General features: G+C 33.4%; 4 protein-coding genes across 4 annotated transcripts; 3 read left to right on the top strand and 1 right to left on the bottom strand.

Annotated features, from left to right (window-relative positions):
- Positions 1-5,356: 5,356 nt before the first annotated feature.
- On the bottom strand, positions 5,357-7,324 carry HELRODRAFT_78591 (hypothetical protein; the record flags this gene model as incomplete). The annotated part of the gene is made up of 4 exons (XM_009018617.1): positions 5,357-5,842; positions 6,079-6,189; positions 6,520-6,833; positions 7,114-7,324. The coding sequence occupies 4 exons, from the start codon at positions 7,322-7,324 to the stop codon at positions 5,357-5,359; spliced, it is 1,122 nt and encodes a 373-aa protein (XP_009016865.1).
- A 418-nt stretch (positions 7,325-7,742) lies between these two features.
- On the top strand, positions 7,743-10,535 carry HELRODRAFT_185528 (hypothetical protein). The gene is made up of 6 exons (XM_009018616.1): positions 7,743-8,099; positions 8,366-8,554; positions 8,664-8,868; positions 9,018-9,131; positions 9,659-9,837; positions 10,080-10,535. Exons 1-6 carry the CDS (start codon positions 7,869-7,871, stop codon positions 10,257-10,259), a joined length of 1,098 nt encoding a protein of 365 aa, XP_009016864.1. The 5' UTR covers positions 7,743-7,868; the 3' UTR covers positions 10,260-10,535.
- A 705-nt stretch (positions 10,536-11,240) lies between these two features.
- HELRODRAFT_78476 (hypothetical protein) lies at positions 11,241-16,010 on the top strand (the record flags this gene model as incomplete). The annotated part of the gene is made up of 6 exons (XM_009018615.1): positions 11,241-11,363; positions 11,489-11,650; positions 11,798-11,897; positions 15,032-15,132; positions 15,422-15,529; positions 15,831-16,010. Coding segments are annotated over 6 exons (774 nt in total), but the record flags the coding sequence as incomplete, so codon positions are not given.
- On the top strand, positions 15,843-22,596 carry HELRODRAFT_191512 (hypothetical protein; the record flags this gene model as incomplete). The annotated part of the gene is made up of 8 exons (XM_009018614.1): positions 15,843-16,005; positions 16,267-16,398; positions 17,046-17,131; positions 17,512-17,644; positions 18,022-19,233; positions 20,374-20,453; positions 21,553-21,676; positions 22,478-22,596. The coding sequence occupies 8 exons, from the start codon at positions 15,843-15,845 to the stop codon at positions 22,594-22,596; spliced, it is 2,049 nt and encodes a 682-aa protein (XP_009016862.1).
- Between the last annotated feature and the right edge of the window lie 801 nt (positions 22,597-23,397).

The following is a 23,397-nucleotide window of genomic DNA, read 5'->3' as shown; positions in this document are numbered from 1 at the left end:
CCTTTATGATATATAGTACCTCGAATCGAGCGAGTAGTTATCATTATATATTACTATAGTTCAATTTTTATGGAACGTGGCGTTAATATAGTGAATTAGGCTGGTAGTTTTTTTTGTATTGGATTCACATAGTACTCAATATCTTGGTCATGAAATTGTATAATTTGGTAATGGAAATCTTGACGTTTTTTTAAAATAGTATCTTGAATTGACTGAATAGTATTAGATCTAGAAGTCTGCTTTCATTTAATTTTGATAGTTTCTAAATGTATTAAAACGTTTAATTTGTTAGTCTTTCAATTAGACTCTGTTTTGTTCCTTCAAAATAATTGATCTTTCTATATACTATAGACATATTTTTTTCTCATCTATTGATATATCAATATCTCATTAAGCCGATACAAAGTTGAAGGTTTCTGCTCTGCTCTAATCACGTCAGTAATTATCCCATGAACTTCAGAGATGTGATAATTACATGTAACTGTCATAGTTGAGTCATCAAGCTGCTATCAATTATTATTTACCAGCATAATTACGCTGAGATTAATTTAGAAAGCCACGTTTATTCCATTTAAATAATCCTTCCAATTTAGATTTAATCTTTTGAACTTTCAGAGGTAGCATCGTTCGTGTCGTGTAATTGAATTTTTTTTTGTTCTTTGACAAATTTTTATTAAACGTTTTTTGGTTTTCTTTGAATTTTATCAATAAATTGCGTGTGTCTTTTTATTTGCTACCATTTCGAGCCAGAAACCTTTTAGATTTTTTTCAATGATTTGGTGGAGACAGTTTTTTTCATCAATTTTTTGGCAAGAAATTCGCCAAAGTCGTTTTTCTTAAATAAATGTCGGATTATTTTATTGATTTTATTAATTTTTTTGATTGGACTACAGTCAGCCAATAAGTATTCATTGTTGGATATTCAAATCCAGACAGCCAATAGCCAGTCAGTAATGAATGCAGCCGTCTGGATGCCAGCCAGTAGGGACTGTCCGTTGAAAAATGCCAATGATCAAAAAATTCCCGGTCTAACCGTTAAAGTAGTTTTTTTAATTACCTTAATTAAATTGAATTATTTTAGTATCAGAAAAATTTATATATTAATTTATTACTTAATTAATTCAATTATTTTTCAATTAATAATATAAATTTTTTTGTCTAAAAAAGATAAGAGAGAACTGTATGGAAGTAATAGAGGCAGCTTTGAAAAGCAATATCGAAGAACATAATAGAAATAATAATGATAATGAAAATAATAATAATAATGTATTTGTACCAATTGAGATGGCTAGGGAGATTGCAATTGAAGAGGAGGCGGATATATTTCACGTTAACATTTTTTTTATTAATAATATTTTAATTATTTATTCGGAATTATTTATAATGGTGGTAATTTTGTTGTTGTTTTGTTTTGTCATCATCTTTTTCAAGATCGCAGTAAGCTCACTCATTGTCATCATTCATTCACTATTTATCCTTCACTCTTTGTGTCTTTACCCCCTATCCACTTTATCATCATCCTCACCGTATACATTCATCCATCCATTCATTCATTTATCAATTCATTCAGTTAGCTACTCATTCATCCATACATTCACATAGACACTCATTCATTTATTCATTCATTTATCCATTCACTCATTCATTTATTCAACCATTCATTCATCCATTTAGTCATTTTTTTATTCTACCATTCATTCTTTTAGCTACGCATTCATCCATTTCATTCATCCATTCGTTCATTCATTCATCCATTCATTCCTTCACAGTTGAGTAAGTTCATGACGATATACAGATCTAGATGTATAAAGAAGTCAGCTGATATTAAAAAAGTCACCAGCTCAGGGAAGTTGTACGAAAAATTGATGACAGGCAGAGGCAAAAATGCTGACGACGACGATGGTTATGGTGGTAAGAATGATAATGGTAGTAATTATAAATCTTCGTCCTCTTCGTCATTAGTGACGTCATCGTCGTCGTTGTCATCATCTTCCACATCGTCTGTTTTCATGACTGCTAGTTCATTGCTGTTGATGAGTAGAAACCGCAATGATAACAATAGTAATAATAATAATAATGATAATAATAATAGTAATAATAATGAAAGTAATGAATTGACAAAGTGCGGTAGTAGTAGTGGTAGTAGTAGTAGTGGTGGTAGTTTTAGTAGTAGTACAGCTAATGACAATATTTCTAACAGTCTCCTAAGTAACAGTAAGTACTTACATGTTCATAATAAAAATAATAATTACCATGATGATGATGATGATATAGATTATGATAATGATGATGATATAGATTATGATAATGATGATGATGCTTGTGACGATGGAGTAATTCCACAGCCATCGTCATTAACTATAGCAAAAAGAATTTCTTTTGTATCATCATCATCACAACTTCCATCATCATTATCAACAGTAGCTTCGTCATCATTATCATCATCGTCGTCTTCGTCATCATCATCAACATCGTCGTCGGTAACATCACTATCATCATCAACAACTACATCATCGTCGTCGTCATCATCCAAAACGCGAATATCACACATAAGTAAGAATACACAAGATAGACGAAATATTATCGTTAATAATAACAGCAATATAAAAATTGATAATAGAAATAATAATAAAAACAATAATATCAATAAAAATAATAATAATAAAAAGAGGAAAAACAACAAAGAGGCGAGCGACAATAGGACGTTGGATTCGTTTTTCAAGATACCTGAGAAGAAGAAGAAGCCATTGAGTAGTGGCGTGGATGAAGATGACGCTGACACTAAAGTTGGTGTGGGCACGGGTGATATTTATGATAACAAAGCGGTCAGTATCACTAATGGTGACAATAATAATAATGGTGGTAATAATAATAATGATAATAATAATGGTGGTGGTGAAACTAAGTGGTGTACTGCTAGTTCTATTGAAACTGAATCGACACTGTCCTCGTGTAAAAATCATTCAAGGTCGTCACCAAGTGAAAATTATTCAAGGTCGTCACCACCAACTACGTTATCATCATTCTCATCACCAGCAACGTCATCATCATCGTCGTCATCATCAGCAGCAGTAGCAGCGGCATCATTATCGTCGACTACATCATCATCAACAGCAACAACATCGTTGTCTTCATCAGCATCATCAGCATCTGCCAAGAAAAAAAGGAAAGCTCCGGTGATAATTGATGGTGGTGGTGATAATGATAGTTCTCTGGCGAAAAGGTTAAAAGTGGATTGTAGTAACAACAAAACTAGCAATGCCTGTAATAGTGATAATCGAAATTACGACGGTAATGATAGCAAAAATGATAATTATTATTATACAAATATTAATAATATAAATAATAATTATATAGATATTAATAATAAGGATAATAATTATAACTATACAATTAATAATAATATGAATAATAATAATAATATTGATAAAGATGAACTAAAAAATGTGGCCAAGACAGTCGTTCTTACATTAAATCCACTATACAAGGATGGAAAATTTAAATCTAAGGTTGTTGTTGATGATGATGAGCGTGATGATGAGTATGATAATGACGTCATTACTGAAAATTATGGTGACGATTTTAATTATAATTAGTAATTATTATAATTATATTTTATTATCTTTAAAAAATAGGAGTCATTCAAGAAAGTAGCCAGAAGGCTCTCCCATGCTATAATCAAGTCCGGCATATCTTGTGATGATTGTTAGTTATTATTATTATTTAAAAACTTTAAAAGATTTTGAAAACTAAACTAACCAATCGAGACAATTGTCTGTATTATTTATATAATTATTTAATTAATTATTTATTATTAATTATTTAATTATAATTATTTTTATATTGTTATCGTTGTATAATTGCAATAATATTTAAAAAAAAACTAAACTAACCAACTGATCAAATTCAGGGAAAGATTTTGTTATCAAGAACCTGGATGATTTTCTGGATTCCCAGTCCTAGGGTAGTAATTTGGAATTTCCAATTTCACTTTTCTGATATCATATCATTTTTATATTATTATCATTTATATATGTCATTCTTTGTATGGATAAGTAGATATTTAGCAATGGTTTTTTGTAATATTAATGGCTTGGTTGAAGTTATCGATTTGTGAATTAGAGTATTGGAATAAAATGTTAATTATATTGAGTTATAATGTTAATAGGATGATAGAAATATTAATATGAATTAGTAATTAAAATAACCGTTAATTAAATTGTATGTTAATAAATTGATATATTAAAATATACCCTTCTTTTTCTTATAGGAACGTCAGAAAAGTAGTCATCATCGTCATTTCATAACCTAAAGCCCGAAAAATAACGACAAATCAATAAAAACGAAATAAACAATTGGAACAATTTCTTAGGAACAATTAATTAATTATCGTATTAAATTAAAATGTAAATTATATTAATGACTAAGTTTTCAAAATAAAATTTGCTGTCTAAGATTTTAAAGTTCGTTCAATTAATACACGAACGAATGACTCAATGGTTTCAAGTAGTTATGCTATAAAGATTTCTTTTCTAAAAAGTTTGAAACATAATATTAATAATAATTAAAATTAGTTTTAATTGATATAATTTCAAGTAATATTATTTCAATTAATATTATTTCAATTAATATAATTATATTCAAATATTAGCGAGGGATTGGTGATTAATGAGATTCACTTGCATAAACGGATAGCACGTACAATCGTCGCATGGTAAATAGTAAAGCGTTTAGTCACTTTATTATCATTATGTATACATGACATGATTCATTAAATAATAATAATATCATTTTCTATAGCGCCGTGGCAAGCGACTGAGGCGCATTATCATTATTACAACAAACACGTAAGTCAACGCATCACACACTTTTGCATGCGATAGGCGGGGATCTTTTTGCATTCGAACCCGGACACTGCATCAACAATGTCGGGCACCTTAGCCATTACACCATGGCGCCGCCCAAACGGACACATTAGTCACGTCATCATCGCAATATATTGTATGAAAAAAAACAGTTTGTAATTGCTAAAAAGATTGTCAACCTTATCATTTTAATCATCATCACTCTAGTCATTTCATCACCATGTTTGCAATGAAATATCACATTATCGTCGTGTGTGTATATATAAAGAGCAGTAAAAAAAGATCTGTATCAGACATTATATTAAGAATCCATTATTACATTTACTCATCGTCAAACATTGTCATTATCATGTGAGCCGACTAAAATTTATGGCAGTATAATCTCGATCATCATTCTTATCATTGCATCATCATTATTATTATTATTACTATACCATCATTATTATCAACATCAACATTGTTATCAACATGAACATTATCGACATCAACAGTTAGCCGACAGAACTTCCAGCTTTTCCACCGACGATTACGTCATCACTTCCGGCATACTTGTCGACGTCACCATCCTTCAATCGTTTTCCGGCTCTCGAATTAATTTCACTTTTAACTGCGTAAAACCACCTAGCGATGGGCGTATGATTCAGCACATCACTAAAAGCGGCCGTACCCTCCATGGCGTTCAGCACCCCGTACACTGCCAAATCCGCCAAATTCGGTTCCTTACCTCCGTAAAATATTTCCTTCTCAAGTGTAGTGTTTTTGGTAAATTTAGGACTGAATATAGTGTCTTTTTTCTGTTCTTTGCTTGTCTTATCTGTGGAGGAGATGTTTCTGCACCATTCGTTGCAAGCTTCATATAAACTGTCTCTGACATCATCAGGAAGTTTGTGACGACGTTTTAAGATTTTCCCGACGAAGTACATGGCGGCAGAGCCAACTATGACAATGAGGTTTGTATGGAAGGTCCCAAAAATCTCCTTCCATTCTCCTGTCTGTTTTGGTAGGTTGTGTTGCTTGTTGGTATGTTTTTGTAACTGTGGAATTGTATTCGTTGTTTGTATGCTTGTTTTTTATAAGCGTTGAATTGTATTTGTTGTTGTTTGTATGTATGTTGTTATTGGCTAATGTTAGTGTTAGTGTTTGTTGTTGTTGTTGTTGTTGTGTGATGTTAGATCAATGCTACATGTGTGTTTGTGTATGTATGTAGAGGTACCTTGGCAAAAACCTGGAAGGTATCATAAGCTTCCATTGGAGATCTATAGATATTTGGTGAAATCCTATGGACTAACATGTTGTCCGTCCATTCACGCCATCTTTGAACTTTCTGGTGAGTTTTGAATTTTATAAATTTTTTTGATGTTTTTTTTTAAATTGTAGTAACAAAAATTTCATCGAAATATATTTTAAAGTAAAAATTGAAAAAAGAGATCTCAGTGCCTTTAGAATTGTTTTGAGATAATAACAGCAATTGATAGGATTTTAACAACCGTTATATGTGATAATAAAATGCTAAAGTTTAAAATAAATGTATTTCAAGTAAATTTTTAATGACATAAGCAAACATGTAAGTTAGCTAGAATATGGTACTGAATTGAAAATCTGAATCAGATCCAAGGAAACATTCATATTAAGAAATTTGAATAATCCTCATCACCTGTTGATCATCTGGAACTTTCTTGTCAGCGCCATACATGATGGAGTACTTGTTCTCAAATTGCATCACCATCTTCCCTTTAACATTCTTTACTTCATAACTTGGATAATATAAAGCTACTTTCTCTATAGACTGATTCGGTGGTTTCTCCAAGAAATACGTTTCGAGACAACTGATGATGACTGATGAGTCATTTAGTTGTACCTCTTCTTTGTCCCCAATACGACAGGATAGTATTGGGACTTTTTTATAAGATGACCATTTTATTTCTTTCTGTGTGACTGAGTTTACTTCTACTATGTCATATGAGAGTCCTACAAACAAAAAACGTTTACTTTAATAAAATGAAAAAAATTTTTTTAATTTGAAGTCAATTTTATTGATGAAATAGTGAAATAGTAAAAAAAATGTTCATTAAGAAAAGATGAACTATGATAAATAAATGAACTATTAATTACTATACTATATTATATTACATTATTACACATGAGTTATCTATCAGATCACATGTACACGCACACGATTAACACACACACCACACCACACACACACACTTAACACACACATCATACCACACACATGCATTTAGTATACCTTTGAAATCCAGGTAGGCCCGAACTTTACAGCAGAAAGGACAGGACTGATACTGATACAATGTTAATTTCAAATTGTGGTTGTTGTCTGTATTGCTCCTTATGCGCTTTGTTACTTTTATAGAAGTTTTCTTATCAATTGTATGCGGTGGGGACGATAGGGCGCGTATTGTGTGCTCGTCTGCGCTATTATTGTAGTAGAAATACAACATTGTACCCGCCGTAACTCCAAGACCTGCAACTAAGACGGTCGATGGCTTCTCTGACCATTTTTTTGGTGAAGAGGTTCTCCAATTTCCTAAGTTTTTACAATTATTAAAATATTTAAATAAATTTTTATTGGACGATTTGTTCGTCTTCGTCAGGATGCAACGGATTAGGGCGCAGCGAAGCATCCTTTTACTTAATAGAGACGATAAAACCAACGTAAATAAACATTGAAAAAAGAAATTTTTTTTTAAATCGGATTCAGCTAAGTACTCTTTGGACATCAAAATTTGTTTTATTTCAAATATAGTTGTAATAAAGTGATTTTTCATTGAAAATCTGTATAGAAATTGTAACATTAGTTCTTAAAAGTTTCATAGAAACACCTTTAAACAGATATTAGCGATGTAATTTAATGAAGTTTATGTAACCTTAGCTAGCAGTGAACGCTTTAAAAATAAATAAACTTTCTTCATGTGCTGTTACGAAAAGGCGTTGAAAAAGGAAACTAACATATAATTTATTTTCTTCATCTTCATTTTTAAAGTTATGTTTGCAAGGCATTTCAAGAATTTAACATTTTCCGTGTCCAGACTAAACAGCCCCAAATGTTTTTCAAAGGTTCCCATCAAGGCCGATCCAATTTTTAAAAAGTATGTACCCCGGAGGGCTGTACTCTACGTACCCGGCAGTGACGAGCGTAAAATTAGTAAAATTCCCAATCTAGATGCCGATTGTGTCGTGCTCGATTGCGAAGATGGTGTGGCCGTCAGCAGTAAGGTTGCCCATTTTAAGTGTTCAAAACTTCAAATTAATTATATTATCAAATCAATTATTTATTTCAAGTTTTTAAATTCAGTTTCCTAAAAGAATTGAGTTTAGTAATATCAAATTGATTAAATTCATTTCTCAGTGGTTTCATTAAAATGTAATCATTACATTTTTTATTTACATTTCATTAAAATGTAATCATTACATTTTTAATGTAATGATTACATTTACAATATCAATTATACATATAAATGAATAATTATTGTCACACACAGGAAGCTGCCAGGGTCAACATTAAAAAAACACTCGACACATTACATTTTGGTCGAACTGAACCGATCGTACGCATCAACTCAGTGTCCAGTGGATTAGGGAAAGAAGATTTACAAGTTGTTCTAAGTGCCAGCAACCTGCCTCCAACACTCATGCTTCCAAAAGTTGAGATGGCATCCAACATTGAATGGGTAACCTTCAGTAACTTACAAATAATATTTCGATTGAATTTATTCTTCAACTACTTTTTTTATGTTTTTTTTCATTTTTGAATCATCATGTGTACCTTTCATTGCCTAGCTAGCTGAAACAGTGGTGTCAATATTGGAAGGCATGAACAAGGAGAAGCACAGAATGTTCAACTTGATAATCTTCATTGAATCTGCTCTGGGTCTGTTGAACTTTGAAAACATCTGCAGACGATCTGTTGAGTTGATGGAGTTGGGAGTTCCATTGTCTTTGGAGGGTGTTGTATTTGGCTCTGATGACTTCTGTGCTAACATTGGTGAGCAAAATTCAAGTGCTTCCTTAATTTATTGAAAGTTTTTTTTCTACTATTAGAAAAAGGTCATTCTTTTCTTTTAAGATTGAGATTATTTTTCCTAACTAAATAGTTTTATTCATTGAGTTTTGTATTAATTCAATTGCTAACAGGAGCTGAAAGGACAAAAGATGCCATTGAGATAATGTATGCCAGACAGAAGGTTGTGCTAGTTGCAAAAGCATTTCAGATGCAGGCTATTGATCTTGTCCACATTGATTTCAAAGGTTATTTTCAGTACAATATTTTTTAGCTTCAGTTTTGTTGTCACAATCCTTAGAAGTTTTTTTCAAATTATTTCTACTTGATTTTTATCTTGATATTATATAGTGCATAGTGCTCAATCTAAATGCAACAAATTGTTATTGAAATTTTGTTAATAACATTTAAATTGTTATTGAATTTGTTTTAAAATTCCTGATTGATGAATATAATGATACCACAGTCAGGGCCATATATTTTCAATCAATCCTCATTTATAGTCTTCTCCCGTTTCTGGTTTGACTTTTGTATTCCTGACATCAACTTTTGTCTCCATGCCTCTTGTTGAGATTTAGTGCCTTCAGGCCTTCCTGTATTGTTTGCATCTAAGACATCTTTGGGTGCAAGGCACCTGATGATTCGTTACAGGGATTATTGTCCCATCTTTGCTTCATTTGACATGACCAACGTTGATAACGGCGTTGACAAGCATCTTTTAGGGACCAAGACCATATATTTTCATTAAAATATTTCCAAACTTAATCCTGTAAAGATTTAGAAGGCTTACGACAGCAGTCGTTAGAGGGAGCAAGAATGGGATTCACAGGCAAGCAAGTTATCCATCCCACCCAAGTTCCTGTCGTCCAGGAATGCTTCACTCCATCAGCTCAGAGAATTGACTGGGCCACAAGATTGATTGCTGGCTTCAATGAACACCAAGCTCAAGGGAAGGTTATTGATTAGTATTTGAAATTCATTCATTGTTTATTTTTCATCAAGTTTCTCCAAATTTTTTAATGCAATAAGTTATTTCATGGCTTTTTCGTTGGCTCTTAGTAGAGTTGATTCCGTGTAATTCAAAGCAATTTTTTGTTTTGTTTGTGTTATTTAGGCATTTCAGTTTTCATCAAATGCACTTTTGATAATTTTTTAGAATTATTCCTAAAATAAAATTGTTTTTCTTTTTCGTTAAGGGTGCCTTTGTTTTTGAAGGCAGCATGATTGACATGCCTCTCTTGAAACAAGCTCAGAACATTGTCCAGTTAGTGGAAAGTCTCAAAAAGGTGACCATCCCAGAAAGCCAGGCAGCTACTGAACCTGCGTCAGAGACAGCAAAAAAAGACGCTACTGCAACGAATAATGCTGCAAATTAATTACATGCATGCATGATCATTGATGGATTTTATGATAAATTTCTTGTTAATCATTGCTAATCTTGTTTGTTTAATTTATTATACTGTTATTTTTTTTTATCAAAATTTCACAACAGTAAAATTATGCAAATAATGGATTGTTTTTCAATTTTTTTCTTTATTTGTTCCATTTGTTTGGCTGAAAACTCATTAGTACATATACTTGTACATTTGTATTGTGTATGACGCATAATTATATGTATATATTCATATACGAAATATATTTTACTCCACATTTGTGACGTATACCCCAAATTAGTGTCCTTCAAAACGCCTACCTTTATTGCATATCGTAGACTTGGATTGATTGTCCTTTAATTTTTATTCACATCCATACCAAAGATAACTCGATGACCGAGAAATACCTATCTATAAATCGTTAGTAAAAAAATTATATTCTACCTACGGACAATAGAATTTTATTCACATAAATTCAAGGCAGCAAATGGAATGTATTATAATCATAGGTGGGTATATGTATCGATAGATGTATATACATATATATATATCCATATATTTAGAATATAACATTTATGTAACATAATATAATATAACAATGATATAGATATAACATATAATATGAAATACGTATATTATATACATGTGTATACGTCCATGAATATAATGGTAAAATGATCTATGCTGGATGAAGAAAATTATCGCTTTTACACATTTTACCGTTCTTTGGCCACCATCTTCTATAAATAAAATTTCTCGTAGTTTTCTTTTTTGGGTTTACGTACGTTAAAAATTTCTAAAAATTTGTTAAAGATTTATCGTGATATTTTAAATCCTGTTTGAAATGGAGTACGTAAAAGCATTCAGCGAGGAGGTTTGTTGGATTTTTGTTAATTTAGTAAAATTTCGTAATTCGCTGCGATTAGGAAAATTAGGACATTTTTTGTGTTAGTTGCAAATTTACTTTAAATTTTTTAGATCCAGTCCCTCTACGAGTCAAAGCCTCCGGTGTCAAGGGCTAAAATGGCAAAAATCACGAAACTGGCTTTAAAGAGTGTAAAATATTACAAGCACATAGTACAAATTGTTGAAAAGTTTGTTTTCAAAGTAAGTTTGACTGAAGTGTAATTTTACCAATTTGTTTAAAATTTTATTGTCAAGTCATTTTTTTTTTTTATAAGCTATGGTATGAACAATTTTTTGAAATGTTTGTAAACCAAATTTACTTGCAGTCACCTGCAGAATACAAAATACCTGGATTGTATGTGATGGACTCCATTGTGAGGCAGTCCCACCACCAATATGGACAGGAGAAGGATGTCTTTGCAGAGAGGTTTTTGAGAAACTTGTCGAGGACATTCGAACATTTTCTGCATTGCCAAGAACAAGAAAAGGTAATTCTGAAAATTTCTTTATTTAGAGATGATCAAATCAATTGTAAAAATTAATAGTAATGGTAAAAATTTGTAATAATTATCAAAGTTATTGAAAATGGGTAATTTAATGTTTAGTGGTTTTATGAAATATTAAATTTAAATTAGGCAAAAATTGTAAAAGTGCTCCAGCTGTGGCAGAAGAACTCCACATTTCCTGCAGACACTGTTCAGAAGTTGCTCGAGACCATTGAAAAAGATTCTTCTGGTAAATTATCTCAATCTTATTTTTAGAATTATTCTGTTAACAAAGATTTTTAATTAAATTTATTTTATTATGACTTGAATGTTATCAAAATATGAATTTTATTTTAAACAGGATTATATTATAAAAAAATTGTCATTTTAAAAACAGAAGACAACTCGAAGACAACTCCATCAATGTCGATGTCACCTCAACACACCAACAACGATGTGTCATCAGAAGATAACATCAACTATAGTGACAACAACAACAATAATAATGACAGTAACAACAACAACGATGACAACATCAACTCTAGTGACACACAACAAGAACCCCAAACGTTTCAGCAGTCGGAATTTATCAATGCATTTACTCAGTTGATGCAGTCTGCTGCAGCTGATGTGCGTGATTTTTCATTTTTTCTATTTTTTTCTCCTTCATTTGGTTAATGTTTTGTTGCTCTCATTAGAATGCTATTGAAAATTAAAATGACAGGCTGTCCCAGTCGAGCAGCTGCTTCAACAGGCAGCTACCAGCCAGCCACAGCTACTTCCACAGCTGACACAGATCATCAACATGTACAGGTCGAAGCAAGCTCAGCCATCGTCATCTGCAACCGACCACCACCAACAGCAGCAGACATTGACGTCTAAAGAGGAAAAATCGTCACTAACTGTCTTTCCGTTGTCGTCTAATTTTCCAGATCATCATAAAAAAAAACACGAGAACTCTTACGTGCTGTCACCAACGACGTCATCACCGTCTCTTCCGCAGATGATATCCCCAGTGACATCAGCGTCACCTTTGGTTTCTCCGACATTACCATCAAGTGCCGTGAAACCTGTTCCTGCCCCCGTACCCCCTCCATTGTTACCCCCGTCGTTGCGTTCTTCACCACCTTCTTTGTTTTCCGGATTGGCAAGTAGGCTGCCGAATAATTTGATGTCCATAAGTATGCACTCCCACTCCAATGTTGCCTTCCAGTTACCATCATCTTCTTCTTTGTCCGGGTGGGTTCATGATTGACTGAACAAATAATTGAATGGATTTGAAGGAATAGATGGATGAATGAATGAATGAAAAAATGGTAGAAATGTTGCAAGTATAAATAAATGGAAAACTGGTTTAAATTACTTGGTAGGTTGCAGCACAATGAGCAACAGTTCTCGACATCAATTCCTGTCAACGAAAGGATGAACAGCCTCAACACGTCTCTAGACTCCGACTTGCATGATAATAAGCAACAGCAGCAGCAACAACAACAACAAACCTCGATGGATTTGGAGGAAGGCGAGATGCATGACGACGACGACACCTACATTGAGACCGTGCCACTTGGAAGTGACATCAGTTACGCTGCACCGGCGACATCAACCCATTACAATGATGACAACTTCAGCAACAACAACAACTCATATAATAATAGCTACACTGATGGCGAAAAAAACTTGTATGTACAAGAACACCGAAGACGAGATCAATATCATCATCAGCATCATCATCTGCAGCCGCAGCATTATTACCACCATCAAGTCATTGGAGAGGACAGCTACAACGACCAAGAAGATGATGTCACTGCCAATTTTAGAGGCTACAGAGGTGAGAGAAGGATGGAAAGGAAAAGGAGGAGATCACCTAATGATGATCGGTGGGTTTTTTCTCATTTTAATTTTAATTGTTCTTTTTTAATTGTTGTTATTATGATTTTGTTGTTCCCATTATTAATTAATTAATTGATGTAATCAATTATGCTGAAAAAAATTTTTTTTACTCATCAGAAGCAGAGTTAAATCTCACAGGTCCAAGTCGATGGATAAGAAAAGGAGGTTATTATTATTATTATTATTATTATTATTATCATCATCATCATCATCATCATCATTATTATTACTTTTATTGTTTATGATGTTAGTCATTATGATGATGAAAATGTTTTAAATTCAGATAAGCTTATTCACATCATGAACACATACACATACTTGTAGAAACAGTTACAAAGGCACATACATACACTCATACAAACGTACGGACACACACACACACATATATATACAGACGTGTATAGATAAACACAAATATGTATACACCTACGTATACAAATGTGTACAAGCAGACACAAACATGTATACGTTTACACGTATATATAAATCTATGCAAACAGACACAAACAAACAAACACATACATCCAAACTCATTTATTTTCTTTCATATTTTGTTCTGTCCTATTGTTTTTTTTATTATAAATAAATTATGAAATAATTCAATAAATATAGTACCTTTAAATAAAAATAATTTTTGATTAAATTATGAAATAATTCAATAAATATTGTAAATTTAAATAAAATAATTTTTGATTAAATTATGAAATAATTCAATAAATACAGTAACTTTAAATAAAATAACTTTTGATTAAATTATGAAATAATCCAATAAATATTGTAACTTTAAATAAAATTATTTTTAATAAAATAATTTTCAAATGAAGGACTAGAGATAGGTCAAACAGTCCTGAAAAGAGGGGAAGACATTCTCATTATAGTGACATCCTAAACGACGACGACGTCAATGATGAGAGACGAAGAAATGACCATAATAATAATGATAATAATTATTATTATCATAATAATAATAATAATAATAATAATAATAATGATAATGATGATGATGATGATGAGGGTAGAAGAAGGAGAAGAAGAAATAATAATACCAATACTGATGATGATTACAACGGTGACGGTTTCGATAGAAAGAAGAGAAGGAGGAATAACAGTGATGATGATGGTGTTAGATCTGTAGAGAAGAAAGTAGCACCATCTGTACCATTCCTACCTGAACATGTTCTCAGTATGTTTTTTTTTTGTAGTTTTTTAGCTTTCGTTGCAAGACTAGTGTAATTATTTTTTTTCGCGTTTTTTTGGCTTTGATTGGTGTTGTACATTTGTTTTTAATTTTTTTTCTTTATTTTTCTTTTTTATACTGCTTTGGTGTTTTGTTTTATTTGCTTTTGTTTTTATGTTTGTGGTTAGTTTTAATTGTGAATTGTTGTTTTGTAGGCTGTTGTTTGTGGCTGTAAATACTTTTATACATAGACGCATATAAGCATGCACACATACAAACGTATACAAACGCACATACAAAAACATACAAACTCACAGTTCGTTCTACCACCATCTGGCTTGGGCACTTGAACAAGCACACTACTGAGGAGGAGCTGAGAAATGAACTGCATAAGTTTGGAAGTATCGTCTCTATGAATGTTAGTCTACATTTGTGTGTTCATTTGTATGTCTGTATCTATGTTTGAATGTTTGTGCGTCTATTGTATGTCGCAGCATGTTTGTACAATGTATTTATACAACAAGTGTATGTATGCAAGTGTACATCTGATGTCACATTTGAAATATTTTTGAACTGTCATCAATCATACTGATTCGTATGATAATAAATAATTCGCGTTTTCATCTAGTACCTTTTCATATTCATTCACACACACGCGCGCGCGCGCGCACACACATACACGCACACACACACACGCTCACTCGCAGTTGATACCTCCTCGAGGATGCTCCTACATTCAGTTCAGTCAGAGAGGAGAGGCTGAGAGAGCTCTGAAACATCTGAGAGACTTCAGACTTCGTGGCAGTAAGTGTAAGGTTAGTTGGTTTGGCCGGTTGGTTGGCTGGCTGGTTGGATGGTTTGTTGGCTGGTTGGTTTGGCTGGCTGGTTGGATGGTTGATTGGCTTGTTGGCTGTTTATTTGCTTTGATTGTGTTGATCTTTATAGTTTATTTCTTTTATAAATACACACATATATAAATGCATATATTTATAACTAGACTCTTATTTAATGGCTGAAAACACGAATGCCAGATTTAATTATAGCTCATATAAATAATATTATAATAAATTAATAAATAAATAAATAATAATAATTCATAATTTTTTCTGCATGCAGGCTGCCTGGGCCATGGGTGCTGGATTGAAGGAGGTCGAAAAGTTCAAGACACACTGGAGCACGGAGAAGGGGGTGTCGAACATTCCCTGGTCGCAAATTGACGGGTCTCTGAACTTGGATGAGTTAGCTGCCGGTGGGGTCCTCGTAGAGGAGTCCCTGTCCCAATCTATCGCCAGTTAGTGTCCAGGCGGGCTGATTTGTTGATCGTCCGTCACCCGTCTGTCTTTCTTCTTTCCCAGTTATATTTTTAAAATTTAGAAATGTTAATACATATGTCTGTATAGTTCTAAATAGTGAACAATTAATTGTTAAATGAACCGCCGAATGAGTTTTTAATTAAAAAAGAAAGATTAGTGTTATTTCCGAGACCTGTATTCGATGTGTGGTGCTGTATAATACGTACGTTCGTGTATCATCTTTCCTCATTTCAAAATAGGTGATCTTCTCCAGAAAAGACAACAGAAACAGAAACCGGAGCCACCAATTGTTAGCGATAGGCCCGCCCCTCTACCTCCCATGCCACTGAACTTCCCCCCTCCTCCTCCTCGACCCCCGTTGCCACTTACCGGTTTGCCATCTGTTTGTTTGTCTGTCTGTTTGTCTGTATTTATTTGTTTGTTTGTTTATCCATATTCATTTGTCTGTTTGTCTGTCAATCTATTTATTTGTCTGTTTGTTTGTCTGTATGTTTGTAAGTTTGTTTATTTGTTTATCCATGTTTTTGATAATTCTTTTGTTCACTAGTCTATTTTATACCAAATTATTTGTTATTTCTAGTATTCGTTTATCTATTTATCAGTCGCTAGAATAGCATTTTGTTCTGTCCTGGTTATGACATTAAACTGACCCTCACTGCCTTGTGAGTGATGTTGGATCATCAAAGGCTAGGCCCACCGCTTATAACTGGTTGCGTAAGGAAGGGCGTCCTGCGTAAAAATTAGCCAAATAAATTACTTATGATGACAGAAGTGACAATGGTTTCATCATAGGTAGCCACACGGCAACCCCCGATCTCGGGGAAAATGTCGTCTAAACGTGTGTTGTTGTTGTAGAATAGCATTTTGTTGCTTTGCAAAACTCTTCAAAATTTTTTTGTTTTTTGAAAACAGAAGTTTCATGTTTTGCAATGCTTTTTATTCTCTGTTAAATAATTTGGAAAATTTTTAAAACAACGACATTACCATTCACTCTTTTATTCATTCATTTGTCGGTCAGGTATAATGCCTCCTTTGCCAGGGATGATGGTGGGCCTGCACCCTCTACCCCTACCACCCCCACCTCTGCATGGTCTGCCCCTTCAGGTGTGTATATTTTGTGTATTCATGGGTATTTTGTGTGTATGAATGTGTTTTGTATGTATGTATGTGGTGATTGATTGATTGATTACTTGTTTGATTGATTAATTGTTTGTTTGATTGACTGATTGGTCTAATCAATGAATGTGTTTTGTATGTATGTATGTGGTGATTGATTGATTGATTGATTAATTGTTTGATTGATTAATTGTTTCTTTGATTGACTGATTAGTCTAATCAATTATTAAATTAATTCATCTTAATTTGATCTAATTACCCTTAATTCCGATTAATTCACCATGTTTCAATCTGAATAATTAATTAATTAATTAATTAACTAATCATCATCTATTTTAGTCGTTCAATAGTTCGTTCATTTGCTCAAGGTCACTCCGCCCCTGCCTCCATTCGGTGTCCACTTGCCTAGACCGCCCATCGTGACGTCATCATCCAACGATCGTGTGGGCCATGTTGCCACCCTACCCCACGATGGCGCCTCAAATTATGGACACAGAACGGGTAGGGGTTTTTGGCTGGTGGCGAGCTGACGATGGATGATGCTGTAGATTTAGGGTTATGGTGATTTTGATGGTGATGAAATTTATGGTGGTTTTTTTTGATGGTGTGGTGAGAATGATGATGTTGAAGATTTGGGCTATGGCGATTGTAATGGCGATAAAATTTTCTATGGTGATAATTATGATGATGTTTAATTAAGAGTTTAAGATGATTTTATTTTTGGTGCTAATTAGCTCAGATTGTCTTAATGTTATGCAAAAATCTCACCATTATACAAACATGCATTTATTTCATGCACACACCATTGTACAAAATCTTACACTTTGGTACACACGCACACACACCACACACACGCGCGGATACAAATTTTTCTACAGGTTTCAATAATTGGAAGCAGAACAGCAACGCAGCTTACAATGATAGAAGAATGGACAGAGGAGTGCAGAGAGGAGGGCAGAACGATGGATGGAAATTCCAAAACGACAGAAGAAATAATAACTGGAATTGCAATATTAACAGCAGTAATTATAATAATAATAATAATAAAAGTTGGGGTGAAAATAATGGGCAATCAAGAGGCAGAAAGAATTGGGGTAGAGATAATTCAAACTGGGAAGTAGCAAATGATGGTACCTTGGATGATGGAGCTAACAATGACTGGACTGATGCCTGCTGGACTGAAGATGTCGGCAATGACGCGACTACAGCAGCCACTACTGCTGATGTCGGGGGTGACGATGGGTGGACGGAAACATGGGGAGGCGAGGGAGAAGAAGATGGAGAAGAACAGCAGCAGGGGGATGAAAATTATGATGATTCAGCCTACATTGAGGAGGCATATGAGGAAGGTGATGGTGAAGAAGAAGGTGATGATGGCACAGCGCACGTTCAGTACTACGACCAAGGTCCCTACAACAGAAACAACCGCTTCAACAATAACTACAACAATTCCTACCCCAACAACAATAACAACCACAATCGGGGAGGTGGTTGGAGAGGTCGAAACTTCGACAACCGAAATCCACGGAATCGTACTAACTTGCCATGCAGCAACAACCTAAATGATGAGTACAACAACAGCAATGCCGGATTCAGAAGGAATCATTTTGGTCCCAGGAATTCTGCCAGTTACAACAAATACAGGCAGAGTACTTGGGAGACTGACTACGGATGGTCTGAATTTTTTGAAGGCGATCGTTTGGTCGTGGAAAAGGTTAATAACTTTGAGAGTGTCGTCACTGAAGACGTGAATAGTGAACGACAGACGACAGATGCACCACCACCACCACCGCCACCACCAGCTGCAGACAGTAATAAGTTTGTTCCTATTCAGAGAAATGTGAACCAAAAACCTCGAAAAAGTCGCTGGAATCAGGACGATGGCAATGACTGCCAACGAACGACTGCAGAAACTTTAAGTCAAGATGTTATCTCAATTATCGCTGAGGCCAGGGCGAATGATAGTTTAGCTGCCACTAATGTGGTTGCTGCTGCTGCCACAGCTACTGCTTCTAACGTTGAAGCAGCTAACAGTGATAGTAACATCGTGAAATGTGATATACCTATTGATCCTACAAAAGATGTCGCTAGTTGAACCGGAGAGCGTTTGGAAGTTGGCATGTAGGGAAGGAATGAATTTAGAATTGAAGATGTGAATGAACCGTACTTGACAGGATTGTATGCGTGTGCGTTCGTGTGTGTTCGTTTGTGTGAGTTAAACAACTGTGTTTACCAAACGTTATTGAGGGGTTGAATGAATGAATGAATGAGTGAATGAATGAAATTCATGAATGAATGAATGAATGGTTTACTGTTTAATTATGCCAATTTTGGCTGATTGGCTCGATCGATGAATTAGTATTTTATTATTTTAATTGTCAAATGATTAACTGATTTAATTGAAAGGATACTTTAACTGATAATAATTGGATGAATAGAGTGAATGAATGAATGAATTAATTAATTAATTAATTAACATTACTAACTGGAAATATTCGACGAGTTTGATTGATCATTATGTTGGCTTAATGTTTAACTTTATATATCTATACAAAAATGTTTTCTCTCAATAACGAACTTAATCGTTTGGTTGGTATCATTGTATTATAATGATATAATGGTGGTTTAAAGACGGCTTCGTTATTTTTTATTTATAATTTATTTCATTATGGTTTGCTGCTTTTTGAATTTTGTGGTTTTTCTTACCATAACTTCGTCATAATGTTTTACATGTATTGTATGTAAGGATGTAGATGTGTGTATGTGTGTGTGTGTGCTGTGATAATTATTGTATATATATATATATGTGTGTGTGTGTGTTTGTGTTAAAATCTGTATATAGTGAGTTTATAGGACAATGTTTGCTCCTTAAATATATTTAAGTTTGAATATGTAAAATATTTTAACAATATGATTTGATGTATTTTGAATTTCTCAAATAAATTCATTTATTTATTCAACTGAATAAACGAATTTCTGGTTGATTAAGTTTTTTTCTTTGTTTTTTTTTTGTTGCTTCTGATATCAATGGCAAGAATAAAGGTAAGGAACTTGGATGTGCAGATGTGCATGTAAATATATATGTGTGTGTGTGTACGTGTGTGTGTGTGTGTGTAATGTAATTTGGTACGTGTTAAACTCAAATTAAACTCCCAATTAATTTTAGTAAAAATTCTAATGTTACTATTAACAACTTTAGTCTATCTAACGATATCCATATGACGATACAGTTGACTTGCTAGCTCAGAGAGTAGGAGAGCTGTGTTTCCCGCCGTTGTCATTGTGCGGTGGTCTGTTTCGAATGCTGACAGTTCGTAACTGAAGAAATGTTATACATGGGCTTATAATGAGCTACTAGCGTCTGTGTTGTGTGGCGTGTTACAGATTTTTCAACGTGAAAGTTTATTTTTCATCAAAATCGGAACGACAGATTAGTGGCTTTACGTTTATAAAGATCAAAACATAGAAGAGAAGAAATTCGGTGTTTGGTTCATTGTGTCAACATACTATGATGGTTTGTGTGCGTGTATGAGTGCCTATGTGTGCGTGTGTCTGTGTGCGCGTGTGTCTTTGTGTGTGTGTGTGTGTTCGTGAAAATTCGCTTGCTGTCTGATAAAGAGATACACTTTATCGTCACTTTATTATTTTATAATAATAAAAATAATAATATTATTATTATTAATTTATTATTATTACGGATGTTATTTTTTTTGAAATTTTTCAAATTACTTGACAGACAATAAAAAACATCGATAATAAAAAAAAATGTTAACTTTCGCCATTACGTCAATAATAAATATCGTTGGAATATATTTTAGTATATTTTTTTATTTAGCGTGGCGAACGATTAAATTGATCACCTTTTGATTTCATTTTATCACCAACAATTTTTATTTCATTATTATTTCATTGTTATAATTATTATTATGAATATTAAAGATTTTCAAACTTTATGACGAAGTAAATATACGGATATATATATATATATATATATATATATCTATATATATATATATATATATATATATATATAATGAGAAATACCCATGGGTAAATATTAATAAAAACCGGCACTTGCTATAAATATTTTCGCCTCTTTTGCTTTCTTGATAAATAAATGTAACCAAATAGGAAAATTCAGTGAGATCCCCTAACCGATACAAATAAATATATATATATAAATTAATTAATTATATAATCATTATATAAATATAAATAATTAAATTATATTGTATATATATAATATATATCGAAGTTGAAAATACGGTGATGTCTTTATCTTAAAATATTTAAAAAAAATTAATTAAAAATTGAGATTCAATTTCACAGCTCAAATTGAAATATATACCACCAGCACAAGATACTAAATAAATGTTAAGATGAATTTATCAGACCTCCAAATGTGGTAGCGCAAGTGGCAAAGGTTCAATCACGTGCCATCGGTTTTCACGCGGTATGTAGCCTGTTCCAATGCTATTTTTGATGCAACCGGAAACTGCATAGTGCATATAGATGACCTGCTAGTCCTCCCAAGTAAAAATAACACCTCGAAAGATTCATCTTGCAACACTGGAAATTTATGAGATGATGGTTATTAGTACAAGACTGAATCACTTGTTAATTTCACATCGAAATATAAACAATTAATGTAAAAAAAATTGTAGAAATCCAACAAAACACCACAATACAATTTTTATTTTCGGAAATAACATAAAAAAGACTCATCGAGACTTACCGTATACTGTTAGTAGTGGCCGCTTTCGAACGCAAGAGGAACGCGCCAATCATATCACTTGCAACGTGTGGTTCTTCGATTCACATATGTTCATGAATACTCGCTGTGTGTTTCTTGCCGTTCATCACCTGACGCAAACAATTTGTACGTACACATTCGTGACGAAACAATACTCTCTTACTCCAAGATAATCTTCACGAATCATTATTTCATCGTGGGTAAACTCAATAAATCTACAATAATGATCAAGAATACATTTATCTACATGCATACACACACACACACACACACACACACACACACACACACACACACACAAACACACTCATTTCCTACAAGCATTTTTCCTACAAACAACAATTACATACACACGTAAGTACACACACAAACACGTACACACACAAAAAAAAAATTTTAGTTTCTTAAATTATCAGCATTTCATTGGAAAGTTCGAGCTGGCATACAAATATGAATTTATTACAGGCCAGGCAGTTTACGCTGCCAAAATTATATATTTCTTTGACAAAGAACACTCACAACAAAACTCAATTTATAATATAACATAAAACATAAAGTTTAATTGTTTTTTGGGCGGCCAGATGGTAAGACACTTGGTCTCAGAGTTGACATAACCGAGCTCGAATACAGGAGAGATCCTCGCCACATATTGCGTAGAATTACGTGCGTGCACGTACGCAATGGCGGATCTAAGAAATGAGAAATTGAAAATTTTTTTAATAAAAGTCAGAAATAGGACCGAAATCGACCATAAAAAGGTCGTCACCCACACAACCATCGTTTGTGTGGGTGTGTGTGTGTTTATGTGTGATTATGTGGGTGTATGTGTTTGTGTATGTTCGTGTGTATGTTCGTGTGTGTGTGTTTGTTTATGTGGGTGTGTTGTGCGCTTCTTTCACTTCAGAGGTGAGAAACAACCAGATCTTTGCAGTGTAAACAAACAAAAAACAGATGGAAGATGTGTGTGTGTGTGTGTGTGTGTGTGTGTGTGTGTCAGCGTGTGTATAAGCGTGTGAGCTTGTATGTGTGTGTGTGTGAGTGTGATTCAATTTTTCGAGAAAATAAAAGTTGATGTGTATTGTGTATTCACTCTCTCTCTCTCTCTCCTCTCTCTCTCTCTGTGTGTGCGTGTGTGTGGTGTGTCTGTGTGTGTCTGTGTGTGTATTTGTGTGTATGTATTTACCACGGTTTTGTTGTTGTTGTTGTTAGTACTGCTTAAAATGTTGTTAAACGTCTCGAGATAATGTTTTTTATGATAATTAGTACTGATTTGGGCAGGTTAAATTGTTGATGTTGTTGATGCAATTGTTGTTGATTTTGTAAAGTTCATTTTTGATGATGACGTTGTTGTTTTGTTGTTGATGATGATGTTGTTGATGACGTTGTTGTTTTGTTGTTGATGGTGATGTTGTTGTTGTTGATGTTTTCAATCTGTTGTTAAATATTTTGAATTATGATCATACTTTCTCTAATTCATATATCCTTCCAATCATCACTCCTT

Source organism: Helobdella robusta (genome assembly GCF_000326865.2).
Source record: "Helobdella robusta unplaced genomic scaffold HELROscaffold_22, whole genome shotgun sequence".
NCBI classification, from domain to species: domain Eukaryota; kingdom Metazoa; phylum Annelida; class Clitellata; order Rhynchobdellida; family Glossiphoniidae; genus Helobdella; species Helobdella robusta.
The sequence above is the reverse complement of the archived record's forward strand: the minus strand, read 5'-3'. Positions and strand labels throughout refer to the sequence as shown.

What these genes read in the sequence shown, in the direction of transcription:
- HELRODRAFT_185528 (XM_009018616.1), top strand. Translation starts at nt 7,869, where the DNA reads ATGTTTGCAAGGCATTTCAAGAATTTAACATTTTCCGTGTCCAGACTA. An exon ending in TGACTTCTGTGCTAACATTG is followed by an intron (nt 8,869 to 9,017) that starts GTGAGCAAAATT and finishes AATTGCTAACAG; the next exon opens with GAGCTGAAAGGACAAAAGAT. An exon ending in AACACCAAGCTCAAGGGAAG is followed by an intron (nt 9,838 to 10,079) that starts GTTATTGATTAG and finishes TTTTTCGTTAAG; the next exon opens with GGTGCCTTTGTTTTTGAAGG.